The sequence below is a fragment of the Phoenix dactylifera genome, chromosome 8 (assembly GCF_009389715.1).
Source record: "Phoenix dactylifera cultivar Barhee BC4 chromosome 8, palm_55x_up_171113_PBpolish2nd_filt_p, whole genome shotgun sequence".
Lineage (NCBI taxonomy): Eukaryota > Viridiplantae > Streptophyta > Magnoliopsida > Arecales > Arecaceae > Phoenix > Phoenix dactylifera.
The window spans coordinates 17,158,679-17,176,229 of NC_052399.1; the positions used below are offsets into that span (position 1 = coordinate 17,158,679).

A 17,551-nucleotide genomic window follows, 5' to 3' on the forward strand; every position below is an offset into this window, starting at 1 on the left:
GCGATGCAAAATGCAAAATGACTTTTGAGACGTCTAATTTGGTGTGTTAAAAATTATAATACCACGACGTCCCGATTCTATTTAGAATCATATTTTTCTTTCACATTTTGTTTATTTTCTCTCACTTTTTTTTTTACATGTTGAATAGATCGAAGAAGAGTTCGCATCTGGACAGCTCATAGATAGAAGCTGACTTGTTGGTTATAAAATTACCATCTTTGTATTCTAATCATCATAAAGTTTTCGAGACATCTATGAGTAAAACATGCTTGACCCAATATTTCTTTAGCATATATTAGCGTCATTTCATTTCACCTTTTGTCGAGAACCTAGGCAATTTTGGACTTGGCCATGTAAAGGTTTCACAAGTAACATGAGATGCTGCATCCAACTCAACATGGGAGTTTTGTGATTCCATTTAGCAATTTCTTGCATGTTTTCTTTTGCCAGTGGACAATTTACCCTAAATAATCTATTGATTGAAGACCACTAAAACAGTAGACAATTTACCTTGTGCGAGATAGCCAATGGATGGATATTGGAACAAAAATTATACAGGGCTGGCGTCATAGAGGAAATATAAAGCCAACTTTCTATTTTATTATATATTTTAGTATTTGTTTAAAAAAAATCTAAAAATCATAGACTTTCTCTGCGAATGGAGTCATCAGACTATGATTGAAAAAAACTAAAAAAAAAAAAAAAGAGAAAGAAAGACTCCTATATGATTTTTTTTGCATCTAAAAAGACCACAGGACTCTTGCGCATAGGGAGAGAGCAACCGCTGGTATGTCTGAGGAGTTCCGACACTCTCTGACCAAAAAATTTAAGCGGACGCGGACCACCATAATAGTTCTCGGCCATGTTGCCACATAAAAAATTATAAAGTATTGCCCCCATCGATACTTCTGATCTCATCCAACCGCATGGCCTCGATTTCCCTCTATCACGGTCAAGGAATGAATGGTGGCCCAAGAAACAAGATCTGTGAGAACTTTTCTTGGCAGTTTGATCTTTCTCAATGCCTTCTTCGAGTTGGCTTCCTCTTTGGCTCTTTCTTTACTGACCTTTACACTCTTCTATTAATTATGGAGGTGTCGGTATCCTTTTTCTTAACCAGATGTTGCTTTCCTTCAGTAGTTTTTTTCATGTACTGAGTTGTATTATTTTCTTCCTCAAAAAAAAAAAATGGTGTATTATTTTCTTGACATCTACAAAACTGGCAGATCCACCATGTTAATTCAGAGTAAATGAGCCATGCTGTGAAGAATTAAACACTAGATTTTTGAAGAAGTACATGCACCAGAAGATAGAAATTGTGGCCTCTCATGGAAGAGGATCTGCAGGGCATCTCAAAGAACCCATGGAAGTAGGGGGAAAGAGCACCTGGAATTCCTTTGGGTTTGCAGGTGAATCTTCTTTTTCCGTTCACCTATTTAATTTTGGTAGTTAACCATTTGCATTTAGGACTTGTTTGATCATGGAAGGGAAAGGCAATACAAAAGAAAACTGTTTAACCAAACAATTCAATCACACCTTGCGAAGAAGTCTTTTAATTTTACAGCCTTTGGGAATAGTTAAATCTTTACCTTTTTCTTGTTCTTCTAAATCTCTTACGTTCATAGCCCTGGCAATCACCAAGTCTTTGCCTTTATCTTGTTCTTCATTGAATCAGACGCTTGTGGGGAGTTTTATGGCTCTTGGGAGTAGATTTTTAGAAGCTTTCAGTGCTGTGTAAGTTCCAAATCATGTAAGTTTCTCTTGTAGAAGTAATGTTTGGATTGGGGAGTTGGTTTTGTGTGGGCCATCTGACCTTGTCAGTGATTTTTTTTTTGCCCCCTGTCAATTCTCCACAGTAGGATATGCCTCAAGGCAATCTAAGATCAGCAGTTCACAGATCTTTAACAAAGAGCCTTCCTGTTGGATTTGAAGTTGGGAATGAAACAGTCCAATGGGGGACAAGCAGAAGGTCCAAAACCTCCCAGTCTGTTGCATTAGAGCCTATAGAACGAAGAGGCCGCCGTGGCTCAGATCTGATGCCCTTCAGGGTTAAGGAAGAAGAGAAGGTCATGGCCTACCAAGAGGACAGCGAGTTGCAGCTGTTGCATGTCTCCAAAGGAGCTCAGAAGCTGGACCGGATGATCGACTCATGGTCAAAGGCACCAAATCTTGATGGGCGATCAAAACATTTTGCAGAAGATCTTCTGAGAAGTGCTTTGGATCTCCAGGAGTCGCTGGTCATGCTCGAGAAGCTGCAAAATGCCTCAAAGATAATGGCCAGGATGAATAAGAAGCAGAAACCAGAGTTCATTTATGAAAGAGAGCAAGAGCTAGAACAAGAGAACTCTTCTGAAACATTGGGTTCTAAAACATTTGAAGGTGGTGGCTGCCACCATTGGTTGCAGGAACCATGGCTTTCCATCGACGGATCTTCGAGGAATCTTGTTGAGGAGCTGAAACAAGTGATAGGAGACAGCCTCTGTAGGCAGAACCTCTTGTCGTTATCCTCTGATGATAAGAAGGCTTCTTCGAGCAAGACACTGGGGTACTCTCAAAGCAAGGTTGCCAATTATAAGCATAGTGAGCAAGAGGTAGAGGCAGTTGGTTCTATTCGTGCCTCAGACCAGCCTAAGAAGCCAAAAGCTCGAAATTTGATTGCTAAGCTTATGGGTCTGGAAGAAGTCCCTTCACAAACTGCACAGCCAGTCAAAAAAGAAGAGAAGGGGAAGAACATAAATTCCCCAAGGCATAGTCTTGATATTGAGATGCCCAAGGCAAGGAAGCTGCTATTCATACCACAGATTCCAGATCCAAAGAGAAAGACACTCCAGGAAATCATCGAAACGATGCAATTCAAAGGGCTTCTGAAGAGTCTACAAGCTGAACACCGCAGATGTCAGCCTTGTTTCTCTGATACTCCACAGCTGCAACAGTATGCCAGAGATTTCTATGGGGATGATGACGTGCCACCAATTGTGATAATGAAACCTCTGCATTTACCATGCTGGGAGAGAGGTGAGATCCATAAGGAGCCTACTTTGGAAAAGGTGGCAGTTAAGGAAGACATCAGATCCACCAAGTTGGGCCAGGAAGAGAAAGTTTCTGATCAGAAAAATATGGTAACCGGAACAGCGGAAAGGAAAAAAATGAAGCCCAAGGGGAAAATCAAAGAGAAATCATTTCCAAATGTTAAGTCTGTTTCCGTAGCTTCTTCGTGTCGGAGTCAGCAGAAGAAAGAGGCTTTTGAGACTCGAAAAAAATCTGATAAAGAACAGAAAGAATTATTTTTGAATGAGAAGAAACAAGAAGAGAAGAAGGATTTCAAAGCCACAAAGGTGTTGATATCACCTTCCAAGACCTCTACAGCAGCTGCAAAGCATGATAAAAGACTAGCAGCAGCAAGGAATAATGGTTCCACTCAAATAAGCACATCACAAAATCAAAATCTAAAATGCTCATCAAAATCGGTAGCACAAAATTTCTCAGGTTCCACAAAGAAGAAGAAGACCACAGGAGCAAAACCAATTAGAAGTTCTAGCAAAGAAGTTGTGAGTCTCCTCTCCAAATATCTTCTTTACATTATAACTTGTTTGTTAAACAAAGGCTAATAGTTTCAATTAGCAGCCAGTAGGTTTTTGTCTGCTGGTTTCTGCCGCTCTCCTTCCGGCAATTGCTAAGGAGAGCTTCTGGTTTCGAACCACAGAAGGTGGTAATCCCACCATATTTTTCCCAAAAAGTTAAACAGAAAGAAAAGAAAAAGATTTTTCAAGAAGCATGGATTATTGGCATCAATGCACTGTATAAGTGATTTCCAATAGAAATATAATCAAGGAAATCATTTAATTTTACAGATATAGTGATTCTATTTTTATACATTTTTTGGTAGTCTTAGTTTAAGTTACCATGCAATCAAATTTTATTAGATTGGTGCATCACTGACCGTTCTCTTCTTCTTCTTCTTTTTGTTACTGTGGAATGATGATAAGAAATGCAAAGAAGATGACAAAGAAGTCAATTCTCATAATAAAACCGATAGTCTTTCAACAACAAGAAGCACTTTCTCAGGTGAAGAGCTCTCTGAACAGGCAGACCAAGATACAGAACCATGCAACAGAGGTAAACAATTTATATAATTTTGAGATTTAGCTACAAATCCTCTTCTTCTAGTCATAGGTCTTGCTTCAACTTGCACATTTTTACTAGTTATGTCTGTATGTGCACTTCAATTCAGATTGTTCAAGTTGCTTGTTAGCTAGCTAATAACTTGGTACATGGAACTTGTAACTTTAGTTTGAATCCATGTTTAGTATCTTCTTCTGCATAGTGAGACCAGAGCAGAAAACATTACGTAGTCTTAAAACTTATAGTCAACTAAATATTTTTTAAACTGCAGATGACACAGTAAAATCTTGGAAAGAATTATGTGAAGTTATTGGAAAGATCAATCAAGACGGAAACATCTCTGGGTCAGGAGAAGAAGATATTCAACTTCCTGAAAAGAAAGCGACTACAGGAGAAGCAGCTGCAATAGAAGATGACCTCAAACTGTTACTTTTGGGCAACCAACCATTCATTAACCGTGCACGAGAACTTTTCAATGTTGATGATAACAGACCTTCATACCATCAGATTAAAGGCACAGATGAGGTTGGAAAGAGAAATGCTAAGCTCTTCTTGGACATTGCGGCAGAGCTAATGATGCGCAAAAGCCACCAGCGGAAGCACTTGATTCATTCATCACTCCAAACCCACTTGTGGGGCAGAACAGTATATTACACTATGGACCTGTTGGTGGATGAAATCAGTAACGAGATCAGTAAACTGACTAATTACAGTATCGTTAATGATGATGCTGCTACAGATAGCCTTTATAGAAGACTGGAGAGAGATCTCAAATGCAAGGACCCAATGATAAATGCTTTGTGGGACTCTGGCTGGGTGGATTGGATTTGCATGGAAGAGACAGACCAAGTTGTAGATGAAGTAGGAGAGTATGTCTTGGCTTCGCTCATCGAAGAGGCTGCTATAGAATTAATATATTAAAAAAGCTTTTATGTTTTTGGGCACCTTAAGTTCTGTTTGTATACCAAACAACTGCTAACTTTTCTATTTTACATATGATGCTATGTTTTGTAGTCCGAAAAGGCGAAAACATTCTGCTTTTATGGAAACGCATGGAACAATATAATCAATGGAAAAGAGAATCGAACATCAGTTAAGGCGTTGACATTGTCCAAGTGCTATTTGAGAAGGTTGTTCTGACTTAAAATGTGAAAGTTCCTTTTTTTGCTTTTTTGCAAGCACTGGTGATGATCAATAGGCATAAATCTTCATGATTCTTGTTATGTTATGAAATTCCTCTTTTTGGTTTTCGACGTAATATTTATCTCTTTTTCACAAAGTATCAGGCCTAGAAGCTAAATGATAGGCAGAGTTTGCATTTGTTCTTTGAGAACTTAAAATGGAACAACATCCTGAATCAAAATTCATTTTTATTTTCAATATGAGCAGGTTAATTCATCTGGCCACCATGATACTGTCATGATTGTTGTGCTTATATCTAGCTTCAATTTCACAAAGAGTGGTAAATTCCACTCGAACAAAAACCAACATGACTAATCATAGGTTGAATGAGCCTTTTTTGATAAGATTTGAATAATTTCTTCACAATAATATATAATTCTTTTGGAAAACTCTATGCCTTTGACCTTCCTTGTTCTTGTAAGCTGAATGGGACTTTGTACCTGAAGAAAATGCTGCTGCTTTGATGAAAACATGACGATGGCTAAAGGTTGATTGGAAATATAGTATGTTTTAAGGCTTCAATGTGACGGATGGATCAATGTAGATACTTGTCTTACCACTTTGGTTTTCCCGTGGGCTTTCTCCTCTACCGCTAGTTCCCAGGCTAGAAACTATGGGTTGCAAGATGGTGTAGATTTATTGAAGCCAAGAAATCATTCGCTTTGGCAAGAAGATAGTACATGAAGGCAGCGGTAATGAGCTTTCAAAGCATATCGTCCTGAGGTGATAATTGTGAGGGCTTGAAAGAATGAATTGGAGGAAAGCTTTGTCGTGGAGATGTTAAATTTGGATGGAAAAACTGAGTGTTATGGAGAAGCATGATGAGATGGGGAGAGAAGATTTTTTTGCAGGAAGGTGCAGTATAAAGATTTTAAGAAATAACCTAAATAGAATGGAATAAAACCAAAATGCAATAAAAGCTAAGCTAAAGCCATGCAACTATGCAATTTTTTTTTTTTTTTTTTCTGGAAGAGGGCAAGTATGCAATTGCTGTTTGAAGCTTCAGACACTCTAAGGTTTTGCAGTTTTAATTCCTTCGCCATGAAGCATTTGGTACCATCTTATTTGCATGAAATAGAAAGATTGACTGGCAATGAACTGCAAGATACTTGAAATGATTTTTGAAACAGATTTTTTCTCTTTTTTCTTTGAGGAATATAGTGGAAATGATTTTAAAACTAAGAAATTTAGCTAGCTGAGGAGAGAAGTGCCAACTGGCACAACAAGGCTCTTCCATCTAACCAAATAAAAAATTTAGAAGTTTAGACATGTTGGGGTTATGATTGGTATCAAGGTTCGCCATTCCAGTATTGGACTTCGTACTGATGCCATACTAGCATAGTATCGGAATGGTATAATACGGAATTTTTTTTGGCATACTAAGCGTCGGTATGCCACTCGTATCGAGTACCGGTACCGAGCCGGCACGATAGGTACGATATGCTCTATATCGTCCGATTCGGACCGGTACAACATATATTGATTGGGATGATGCATCTAATCAATACATTAAGCAATTCAAACTTGTTTTGACCCGATTTTAAGGCAAACTCCATCATTCTTATATCTTTATGATCATATTAGGCAGCCATGACCACATAATAAAACTCCAGAGCGTGCATACCGTCTTGGAATCATTTGTATAATAAATGGATCTACAAATAAACAAATCAAACTTCAATTTTAGTTAAATTTTCAGCTCGTCATTACATATCTATGCTATATCTTCGGTTGACAAATAAGCGAAGGCGGCCCAATCAAATCACTCTTGCCTGCATAAGACTATGGAACAAAAGTAATAATCTGAAATATGCAACATATATCTAGTCGATAATTTGACATATATTTTCACTAATCTAGGATAGATTAAGCAATTTCAGATTCACATCAACACTCTTTAGGTCTTTAAACATTATTTTTTGATAAATAGAGCTGATCCATATAAATGTCCCAATCGGTGTGGTCTCTGCAAGATTATGTGCATTGCATGTAGGACATCCATTATGTTTAGATTTAAGACAGGCTACAAGAAAATAAGCTTGCATGAGTTCTCAAAACTTATAAGAGCTCGTTTGGTTCGCGGAAAGCATTTTTCCTTCTACAAATATGATTCATGGAAAGAAGATTCCTAAAAAGAGAATGCCTGAGAATGTACTTTTGGCATGTTTGGTTAAACATGGAAAAATGACAGATTTCCAAAGTGTTTATGTTTGGTTGACTATCCACTTTCTTGGAAAAGTTATGTGTAATTCCTATTATATCTTTAATAAAAATTAGATCTTTAATGTCTCTTTAACGCTGAAAGGTTTTTTTGGAAAAAATAAAGATAGAGTGATTCTCGCCTCATGGAAAAGTAACTTTCTCATGTTTCTCATGTAAAGACTTTATCATGAAATGTGAAAATAATATTTCCATAAGAATATAACTTTTCATCTTTCTCCTTTGAAAACTCCAACCAAATAAGAGGCATCTCATTACTTTTTCGTTGACCACACTTTCTCTCCTTCTTTTCCTGCAAACCAAATGAGCCCTAATAATTGTATACATGTGCCGGATGATCAGAGACGGATATTTGTGTCCCTGGTCAAAATAAAACTGATCAAGGACTAGCTTCATTCTCATCGATCTGAACCGTCCATTAAGAGAACGATACACGCCAACTCCCATGTCCGACAGTACAGCCGGCCTAGGTAGGCAGCGCAGAATCTAAATCCAGAGATACTTTCTCCCAACACGACAGCCTTAACGATAGATAGTAGCCTCGAACAGTACCACGGACGATACGCGTCATGCAAACGCTTGCTTGAAACGACGCCAGCTGTTCTAGTTGGAACATCTGATCCGGAATTCGGCATTCGTCCCCTTATTTACCACCAGTCCACTCTCGCCGGCGAAATCGAACCAAGTGCCGAGTGGAAGACGTGGAAAACGAGGAACCGAGGACGACAAAAGCCCTAACGCTACCCCTAGCTCTGCGATTGCGCCGCCCCGCTGCCGGTGATGGAGTCCCTTGGCGTCCTCCTCACCTTCCCCACGAACTCCTACCTTGAGGAGGAGCTCAGCAAGCGGTGCAAGCTCTTCCGCCTGTGGGAGACCCCGCCGGAGAAGCGGCGGGAATTCCTTCGGGCGAACGCCGCCTCGATCCGGGCGTTGGTGGGCAACTCCGGGGTCGGGGCGGACGCGGAGATGATTGATGCGCTGCCGGCGCTTGAGATCGTGGCGTCCTTCGGCGTGGGGCTCGACAAGGTGGACCTCGCCAAGTGCCGGAAGAAGGGGATCCGGGTCACCAACACCCCCGACGTCCTCACCGACGACGTCGCCGACCTCGCGATCGGTCTCGCCCTCGCCACCATGCGCCGGATCTGCGAGGCCGACCGCTACGTCCGGAGTGGGGCCTGGAAGGCCAAGGGCGATTATAAGCTCACCTCAAAGGTTTGGGAAGGATTCTTCTTCTCTTCTTATTAGGATTCTTTCATGGAAATCTCAAAAAAATCGTGTCTTTTATTAAGAATTTACATCAGATAGCATGGCTGTTTTGTTTGCTTTCGTATCCTGTCGATCTCTTATTTTTCAGTTCAAACCCAACCTAAAATATTCTAGCTTATTCAAGAAGTGGACAAAATATCCTATTGATCTCTGATTGCTGACTTTCTCCCATTATTTTTCGAGTTCTTTTTTTTTTTTCCTTTTTCATCCTATGTCCTTTTCTCTTTCCTTTCACCTTCATGTCCTCTAGACCTCTATCTCTTTGCACCCATATTCTTCCACTACTTCCTCTGCCCCACCCCCCGCGCCCCTCTTTTCTTTTTGCCTATGTATCATGTGGGAGATGCAAAGATCAAATGCAAACTATAATGCGTACGAGAAGCATAGGGACTAATTGGGAGATCCTCGGGGTTTTGCAGAATCCACCATGAGAAGAAATTTTATTTATAACTCAAAGATATTCCTTATTGAATTCGTAGGTATGTCTTCCTCTATTTACAAAGCCATCGGGGAATACCTCGTAAACCAAGACACTTGAAAAATTCTTTCCAACCAATATCATACCACCTAAGATTTTTAATTGAACCCAAATATAATATATAAATTTTCTTCAAATGGCAGAAACTCAACACTAATCCCATTTTGAAACTTTAAGCCAACTTTTGACCCTCCTAATCACCAAACTAGCTAAAACTCAAAATATAAAACTTCTTGTTAACTTCAAGACAATTAGTATCATGTCCCAAAGGAACATGTATAACTCAAGTTATGTCACCGGAAAGAAAGCTACCTTGCAAGACCCAAAAATTAGGAAAATCCTATTTCTATTAGGAATCTTGATTTGCATCAAAATATTATTCGAATATATTTGGTGTTCCCCATAGTTGAGGAGGAATATTGCTTGGTGTACTTTAGCGTAAGCTCCATTATGAAATTTTAGATTAAGAAATGTGTGCAATATAAAAAGGCTATTAAAGTGGAACTAAAAATTGAAGTTGCTAACAGTCTGCATGGCATACTAAATCTCGATCTTTATGAAGCTCATTGGATAATCTAGTGGACCTAGACTACATGGGGTATGTTCAAATTAATAGGCCAATTATACTGATCGAGAAAATATCTCATTTGTCATAAAAGATAATTGAAGGAATGCCATCTTGTAAGCTGATTCCTAGTTCATATCTGAAATCAGGTCGATCATTTCTGGAAATCATGATGCTTTATTAGTTCGATTATGTCCTCTTTCCCAAATTTTAAGGAGTGTTAGTACCCTGCTAGACCACCAAATCTTGAATATTTCAACTTCCGTCTGCTGATATGCTTATCTGAACAGTTCTTATTTTCAGTTGCAGATCTTCGGTAAGATAAAAGATGGAATATTTGAAGATCTGGAAGTTGTGAATCAACTCTGTGTCTAGGATGGACCTTCACCTATCACAAGAGACAACTCTAGCAAATTAAAATGAGGACTGCTGCTATGTGTCCAAATTCTAATTAGATTAACTCCACCTGACATCGGAGAATAGACATATTTCAGGAGGAGGACTCTATGCATCTGGTTTATACACCTAAAGCATGTAACAGCTTAAAAGATAAGCAACCAATAATGAGATATCTGAAACAAAAAAGGGTTCATGTATAGTTAATAGCATAATATCATAACCTGGTGTATTGTCAAATAAGGGTTTGGTTTATAAAACTTTGTTCGCTGATTGTTCTATCAATGACTAAATCTGGTATTGCTGCCGGCTTCTGTAGATCATTTCTAGCAACTTATGTTTATGTTGCTCTATGTTTTTCCTTCTACTTTTCCTACCTTTTCCCATAGATCCAAGCTCTTCTCCTTACAGGAGCCTTCTTCACTCTCTTCTTTCTAGCTTCACAAAATATCCATTCAACATTTCTATCCGCCTCTTTTATCTTGTTTGCTTAGACTCTCTTTGTTCCTTCACATTCATAACCATGCAACACTGTGGGCCTTGCTGCTGGATTGATATACTTGCCCTCAAGCCACCAAGTCTTGCCTTTATCACATAACACCCCACAGACGCCTTTCTATTATCAGCTGCCTCACTCTAATTTTATTAGATTCGCCTTCATGCATATCTCGATTCCTTAGAGTACGCACAACGAAATAATCATAATGTCATAGCTCTTGGTTATCAATTTTGAAGGCAGCCTCATTTCCTCAATAAAATTGCATTCCACCAAGATCAATCTGAATATAAGTGCAGCATTCCAGCTGTTTGTCGGATGTCTGATTTCACGCCTTTCAATTTTACTTGGAAATTAAAAGCTATCAAGGTTAAAATAGTGCATCTCTCTATGCAAGTTCGAGTACCATGAAAACCATTTCCAACAAATGAGAACCACCATCAGACATGCTGCACTAAGAAAGAACTTAGGTCCCACATCGTGTCATTTAATTTAAGAAACTTGTATTAGAATATATATAAATAGAACTGACACCATGCCATAAATTTTTTTTTCCCTTTCTTTCTTGCAGTTCAGTGGCAAAACAGTTGGTATAATCGGGCTTGGCAGGATTGGTTTGGCCATAGCCGAAAGAGCTGAAGCATTTGATTGCCCCATCAGCTACTACTCGAGATCAGAGAAGCCGCACACAAATTACAAATACCACTCGAGTGTTGTCGATTTGGCAGCCAACTGCCATGTTCTCATCGTAGCATGCGCGTTGACGGAGGAAACCCGCCACATCGTCAACCGTGAGGTCATGGATGCCTTGGGTCCAAAGGGTGTGCTCGTGAACGTCGGACGGGGGGCTCACGTAGACGAGCCGGAGCTTGTTTCGGCACTGCTCGAGGGCCGCCTCGGAGGGGCTGCCCTCGACGTGTTCGAGCAGGAACCTCATGTTCCCGAGCAGCTATTTGGATTGGACAACGTGGTGTTGGTGCCTCATGCGGGGAGCGGCACCTGGGAGACTCGCAAAGCAATGGCAGACCTGGTTCTTGGGAACTTGGAGGCGCATGCTACCAACAAGCCCCTGCTGACTCCGGTGGTGTGATTGCATGCATAGAATGCAGGAGGGATTTTGTTGTTTTGGGGAGATGATGAAGGATTTTATCGTAGATTTGTTTGCTTTCTCATCTAGTGGTGGAGTCCATTTGTCATTTTTATCCTGGATGGATGGATGTTTACTTCATGTTGCAATAATCTCCTTGGGGTTATTCCAATTCTGCCTATGGTTGGCGATGCCATTTGATTTAATTCTATGTTGCACCTATAATACCAGGCGTCTTTATCTCTTTTGAGGGTGCAGGAAGCCTACAAATGCGATGTTCGATTCGGGACCTGGAACTTCATGCCTGTGAAGTTCCAAATAACTTTTTCCAATCTGCTGCTGCTTTTTTATTTTCTCCTGTCTCGAATGCTAGCACTCTCTCTACCATTCAGAATCAAGATGGTGAACAGGAAAGGAATATTTGTAAGAATTCATACCAATTGGACTGCTGTTCTCAGTGCAAACACAGGAACAGGTTAAACCATCAAAAGATAAAGCTAGAAGATTTATCTTATTTCGTTGCTTACAAGAACTTTCGTTGTGTACATCAAGGCAGTTAGAAGGAGAAGAAAGGTATTTCGACACAAGAAGAGGAAAGGCCCTGAGGGTAAGCAGCATCAGCTCTGCAAGATATAAAGCAGAGGGCGCCAGAGGCTGGCTAAACAGGAGTAAGAGCAGCAGATTCGAAGATGAGGAAGTAGAGAGTCTCGAAGCAGAAGTAGATGAAGGTGCCCCGCCTGTGGGTGAAGAAGCAGCCGAAGTTGGAACCCACCACGCACTGCCATCCAGGCCCATACCTCATGTCAAACTCCTGCCACCGTCCGTCACCCCCAACATAAATAAGATACATTACTAGTATCAATCCAGGATGCAGGAACTGGAGGTGAATCAAAAAGGTTCCAACCTTCGAATTCTTTGATATAAAGAAGAGATAATTTGATGATTATATATATATATATATATAGAGAGAGAGAGAGAGATACCTTTTTGATGTGAGCGGCGATGCTCTTGCAGTCGAGGACATCGAAGAGGTCGAGGGCTTGGGAGGCACAGGACATGGCCTGCAGCTGCATCTTTACGGGCATGTCCGTATCGTGGATCACTGCCTTCCCTTCCAACATCCTCTCTTTCTTTCTCTCTCCAAAATCAAAGAAACCCGGAAGGGTCCTTCTTTATCACTCTAAAAGCCTTCCAAATGTGGAGGAATCAACGAAAGAAAAACTACCGACTAAAGCTTTCTTGCCCTCTCTGAATCCTACTAAAGACGAACAAAAGTCGCTCTCTGTCTCTCTCAATGCTAGCTACTAAAGGCAAAGAAAAGCCTCTGTCTGTCTCTCTCTCTCTCTGACGTGCCACTACTAGCCACTTCCACGTGCAATAATGCCGCGGACAGAGGAGATGAGGCAATAAAGCTCACTCAGTGTTCCATTGCAAGAGACATGAAGTAATATTTTTAAATTTTTTAAATCTTGCGGGCTTCCGGCGATGACATCAAGACAGGGTGCCCTTCTATCATAATCTTTTTTTTTTTCTTTCTCCACGAGTATCATCAAGACATGTATGATTATATTATTGAAATCATGTTTTTCATCTATCAGAATTCCGACAAGAAGTCCTCGCGAACATGAAGGAATATCACTACTTTTGCTCCGTAATTATTATAAGTATCTGAACAGTAGTTATAAAGGTTATTAATTCAAATTGCTGCAGAAAAAGCAATTGAGGGCGCCCCAGCAGCCAATTGATAATTGAGTGGTCGAGTAGTCATAAGATTGACACTTTGACAGTATGACAGGATTGCATGCGAGTGAGCTTGCTTTATAAGATAACTCTTTTATGTGCTGCTATCTTCAATTGAGTATAAGAGCAGATGAAAGAATTTGCTCGTCCGCATGGAAGCGGTTCATGAATCTTCGCCCACGTAGAAGAGAGCGAGGGCATGTCCTTTCCTCGTTCTTTAAAGTGGCAATCAAGATGTCCTTTCCCGAACTCTAGGATATGACTCGGAAAGATTTCTTCGCGTTCATGCAGCCCACTCTTTATAATAAAAAAAAAAAAAGAAAGAAAAAACGAAACGGAATCACATCTTGTACCAAAGAAAGAAAGAAAGAAAGAAAACAGAATCACAGCATTATGTTTAACATGATCCGCATCCGTTCCTAATTATAGATTTCTGGATTTCAGCATACGAAATTAGCTGAAATGGACCCATTTTTATTTCACCCGAACAATTTTCCGTATGGAACCTGTACCATAGATGAAGTGGTCGGAGCCCAATGAGGTTGAATGGCATCCTTTTTATCACATAGTTTATTTATTTTTTTAAGGTTATCAGCATATACTATTTTGTAATGAGTGTAAACTCACAAATTAATTATTATTTTAATTTTTTATGCTCTGGATGAAATATATGAAATTATATTCTAGACTAAATATTACAATAAACCAAATACACAATGATCAGGCCAATATACTTGTCCCAAATTCTAATAAACTCAATACCGGCATGGTGTGATACACCATGTACCGATTTTGCGAACCATTTGTGTCCATTTGGGTTATCTAATCCATTTCTCCCCATGGTTAGTCGAAAAGGAGGGATGGTGATGACCAAGCAAGTAATCCTATGGAATTTAATTTTTCTTTTCCACTCTTAAAAAAAAAAAAAGGCTGCATGCAGTCAAAATAGAGTCTCTCCCAAACAGACAGAAGAAAGAAAGTAATAGAAGGATCAGGATGGAAGAGCACATGGAGTCTTTCTTTCAGTGCCAGAGGCAAAGGACAAAGCTTTTTTTTTTTTGCTGAAAAGGGGACAAAGCTTTGGCTTGGCAAGTAAGGGGTGGCTTGGCCTTTCAAAACCTTGAAAGTAGCGGTGGGGTTTGGCGCGGTGCTTTTTCTTATTTCTTTCCTTTCACGTGAAGGGAAAAGGTATTAAAAAAATAACGGGTTTCAGGGGGGTGTGCCCTCAGCAGGGAGATCTTTATAAAGCTGAGCATAGGCGAAGCCTTAGACCTAAATTATATTTATTTTTATTTAAATTTTAGACTAAATTTATTTTAAATTTGATATTTTCCGTACTCAAATCCAACACAGCCAGACCTTTAGACTCACATCTACACCCTAACCAATTTAGTTTGGGCCCAACATGCAGCTAGGGTTCGTAGACATGGGCTAAAAATGAAGAACCAGGTTCCATTCATGTCAAATTATGGACCTCGCATTCATGTCATGGACTTACCAGTTCTGATGAAAATTAATTAAAACGACTGGATCTTATTGCACTAAGCATGATTTGTTAATGATCATTGCATAAAAATTAATATGCTTAATATTCAAAATTTAGAAATCGAACCGACTAAAACAAAACAATCAATTTAGTAAAGAAGATTGCATCTGAAGTGAGGCCAACTCACAACATTCCTAAGTAAGTTTTTGAAATGTGACTCACCACCATAGGTATCAAGCAGCCAAGCTAAGACCTTGCTACTCTCGGGTGGTTCTATATACACCCCCCCCTATTGCTCAGGACACCCCCCAAAAATTAAAAAAAAATTAAATACTCTCTACACCCCCCCATTTGCTAAGGACACCCCTAAAAAATTAAAAATTCCTAAATTACCCCCCACCCTCCCCACCCCCTCACCTAAATTGCTCTCTACACCCCCCAAACCCCCCCCCCCACCCCGCTCTTCCCCTCCCCTCCCGCCGTCTCCCCCTTCTCCCTCTCGTCGCCGGTCGGTGCATTGCACCTCGCCAACGCCCAAAACCCCCCCCGTTCCCCCTTCTCCCTCTCGTCGCCGGCATTCTCCCGATCTCCGACCACCTCGCCGGCTTCTCCCGGAACCACCTCCCCGGCCATCTCCCGAGCAACGAGCACCTCGCCGGCGCCTCCACGACCACCTCGAGGTAGCTCCCCCCCCCCCCCCGCCTCCAGTGCTCCGTTCGGCACTGGATCGCCGAACAGAACCCTTCTGTTCGGCTGAACAGTGCCGAACAGAAGCCTTCTGTTCGGCAACCCTCAACCGAACAGAAGCCTTCTGTTCGGCTGCACAGTGCCGAACAGAAGCCTTCTGTTCGGCTGCACAGTGCCGAACAGAAGGGTTCTGTCCGGCTCTGTGCAGCCGAACAGAATCCTTCTGTCCGGCTCTGTGCAGCCAAACAGAAGGCTTCTGGTGCCAAATCGCGTGCCGTGCTGAATTTTGTGCCGAACATTTATGTATGCAATTGAATTATTTTCTTTGATATAGCCTAACATTGAATTTCTATATTTTCAGACATGGATCCCCGTCCCGCCAGAGTTAGACCTACGGCGTCAGCTAGGAGACGTCGTGCTAGGATTGCTTCTCCCGAGCCTGCTCATATGCCATCGGACTCTCCTGAGTCAGAGCATGATGATATGCCCGCTAGGGGCGAAGACGATGAGTCCGTTGGACCATGTCCAGGAGGTCCAGAGGATGAGTCCATCCTGATCAGTTTCAGGACGCATATAGCAGCTTCCATCTGGAGGCAACAGGTATTGTTTATTTGTTATAGCATTATATTTTGTTTATTGATGTTTTATAAAGTAGTAGTAATTATACATTTATATTACAGGAACGAGCTCCACTAAAGTGCATGAACCATACTGCCAAGGTTGGTGAATGGAAGTGATGGTCTTTAAACCAACCAAATACCAGGTTCAGAGCACTATTGAGGTAGTCGGGCCTCGTAGAGTTAGTACAGTGCTCTTATCGATTCATCGATAAGATTCTGATTTCGGGCTTCGTAGAGAGATGGCAGCCCGAGACGAACACCTTTCATATACCATTTGGCGAGATCACTATCACGTTGGATGATGTATCCGCCATTTTAGGGATTCCTGTCGCAGGTGCCTCAGTAGCAGTTTCTCCTGAGAGGATGAGTGATCGGGATGCTGAGGAGCTACTTGTGGAGTTGTTGGGGGTGTCAGCTGGAGACGCGCGTCAGGAGGTACTGTCATCGCGCGGTCAGTCTGTGAGGATGGAGTGGCTGAGGACTCAGTTTCACTCTGTATCTGATAGAGACAGCCAGCAGAGGATAGAGTGTGCAGCACGAGCCTATTTGTTATTTTTGTTAGGCTGCATACTCTTTGCTGATAAGAGTGGGACCAGGGTGCCTATAGCGTATCTGTGTTTACTGCGGGATCTGGATAGGGTGAGCACATATGCCTGGGGTACAGCTGCCTTAGCATATTTGTATCGGCAGTTGGGGATTGCGTCGAGGTCATCAGTGAGACAGATCAGTGGTTATATGACGCTTCTGCAGGCATGGATTTATGAGCATTTTCCAGCACTCAGTCCTCACCCGTCGCTCGAGTATACTGATGCCAGTCCCCGCGTGCACCGCTGGATGCCCGGTACTCCATCCCGTACCACGATGGACCATTTAGTGGTTCTACGTGAGTCATTGGACCTTTTGAGCATCGATGAGGTACGTATCATATTACCATTTGCTTGTGTTTGTCAGTACTTTTAATATGCGATATAGTATAAAACTGAAATGGACCTTTTGTTTTGCAGGTTATTTGGGATCCCCATCATCGGCTTCGGGGAGATCGCCCATATATTGATATCACATTTTTTAGTGGCTCCATCAAGTGCCTTGATATCGTAGAACCCTATCATCCAGAAAGGGTTCTTAGACAGTTTGGTCGTATTCAGACCATCCCTCGAGCGCCACTAGCCCCTACGCGAGCCAACAGAGGTTCCACAGCAGGCTCGT

The 17,551-nt window shown here is 41.2% G+C and overlaps 3 protein-coding genes across 8 annotated transcripts; 2 read left to right on the forward strand and 1 right to left on the reverse strand.

Annotated features, from left to right (window-relative positions):
- The first annotated feature begins 846 nt into the window (after window positions 1-846).
- On the forward strand, window positions 847-5,225 carry LOC103710918. 6 transcript variants are annotated; one of them, XM_026806178.2, is made up of 6 exons: window positions 848-1,100; window positions 1,227-1,409; window positions 1,676-1,734; window positions 1,857-3,548; window positions 3,987-4,116; window positions 4,394-5,225. In XM_026806178.2, the coding sequence occupies exons 4-6, from the start codon at window positions 1,863-1,865 to the stop codon at window positions 5,041-5,043; spliced, it is 2,466 nt and encodes an 821-aa protein (XP_026661979.2). In that variant the 5' UTR covers window positions 848-1,100; window positions 1,227-1,409; window positions 1,676-1,734; window positions 1,857-1,862; the 3' UTR covers window positions 5,044-5,225. The 6 variants fall into 6 exon arrangements, with proteins under 6 accessions (XP_038985025.1, XP_026661979.2, XP_038985022.1 ...); XM_039129094.1 differs by having other exon boundaries at window positions 849-1,100; window positions 1,676-1,750; XM_039129095.1 differs by having other exon boundaries at window positions 849-1,094; window positions 1,676-1,750.
- Window positions 5,226-8,183: 2,958 nt separating this feature from the next.
- On the forward strand, window positions 8,184-12,018 carry LOC103710917 (hydroxyphenylpyruvate reductase-like). Its single transcript, XM_008796845.4, has 2 exons — window positions 8,184-8,736; window positions 11,297-12,018. Exons 1-2 carry the CDS (start codon window positions 8,305-8,307, stop codon window positions 11,813-11,815), a joined length of 951 nt encoding a protein of 316 aa, XP_008795067.1. The 5' UTR covers window positions 8,184-8,304; the 3' UTR covers window positions 11,816-12,018.
- Window positions 12,019-12,215: 197 nt separating this feature from the next.
- Window positions 12,216-14,150, reverse strand: LOC120111601 (dynein light chain LC6, flagellar outer arm-like). The gene is made up of 2 exons (XM_039129098.1): window positions 12,796-14,150; window positions 12,216-12,623 (listed from the first exon to the last, which is right to left on the reverse strand). Exons 1-2 carry the CDS (start codon window positions 12,931-12,933, stop codon window positions 12,471-12,473), a joined length of 291 nt encoding a protein of 96 aa, XP_038985026.1. The 5' UTR covers window positions 12,934-14,150; the 3' UTR covers window positions 12,216-12,470.
- Between the last annotated feature and the right edge of the window lie 3,401 nt (window positions 14,151-17,551).

Excerpts from the sequence above, each read along its gene's own strand:
- LOC103710918 (XM_039129097.1), top strand. The coding sequence starts at position 1,863 with ATGCCTCAAGGCAATCTAAGATCAGCAGTTCACAGATCTTTAACAAAG. Across the intron at positions 3,549-3,986 it reads GAAGTTCTAGCAAAGAAGTT|AAATGCAAAGAAGATGACAA; the intron begins GTGAGTCTCCTC and ends AATGATGATAAG. Across the intron at positions 4,117-4,393 it reads TACAGAACCATGCAACAGAG|ATGACACAGTAAAATCTTGG; the intron begins GTAAACAATTTA and ends TTTAAACTGCAG.
- LOC103710917 (XM_008796845.4), top strand. The coding sequence starts at position 8,305 with ATGGAGTCCCTTGGCGTCCTCCTCACCTTCCCCACGAACTCCTACCTT. Across the intron at positions 8,737-11,296 it reads ATTATAAGCTCACCTCAAAG|TTCAGTGGCAAAACAGTTGG; the intron begins GTTTGGGAAGGA and ends TCTTTCTTGCAG.
- LOC120111601 (XM_039129098.1), bottom strand. The coding sequence starts at position 12,933 with ATGTTGGAAGGGAAGGCAGTGATCCACGATACGGACATGCCCGTAAAG. Across the intron at positions 12,624-12,795 it reads TCGCCGCTCACATCAAAAAG|GAGTTTGACATGAGGTATGG; the intron begins GTATCTCTCTCT and ends GGACGGTGGCAG.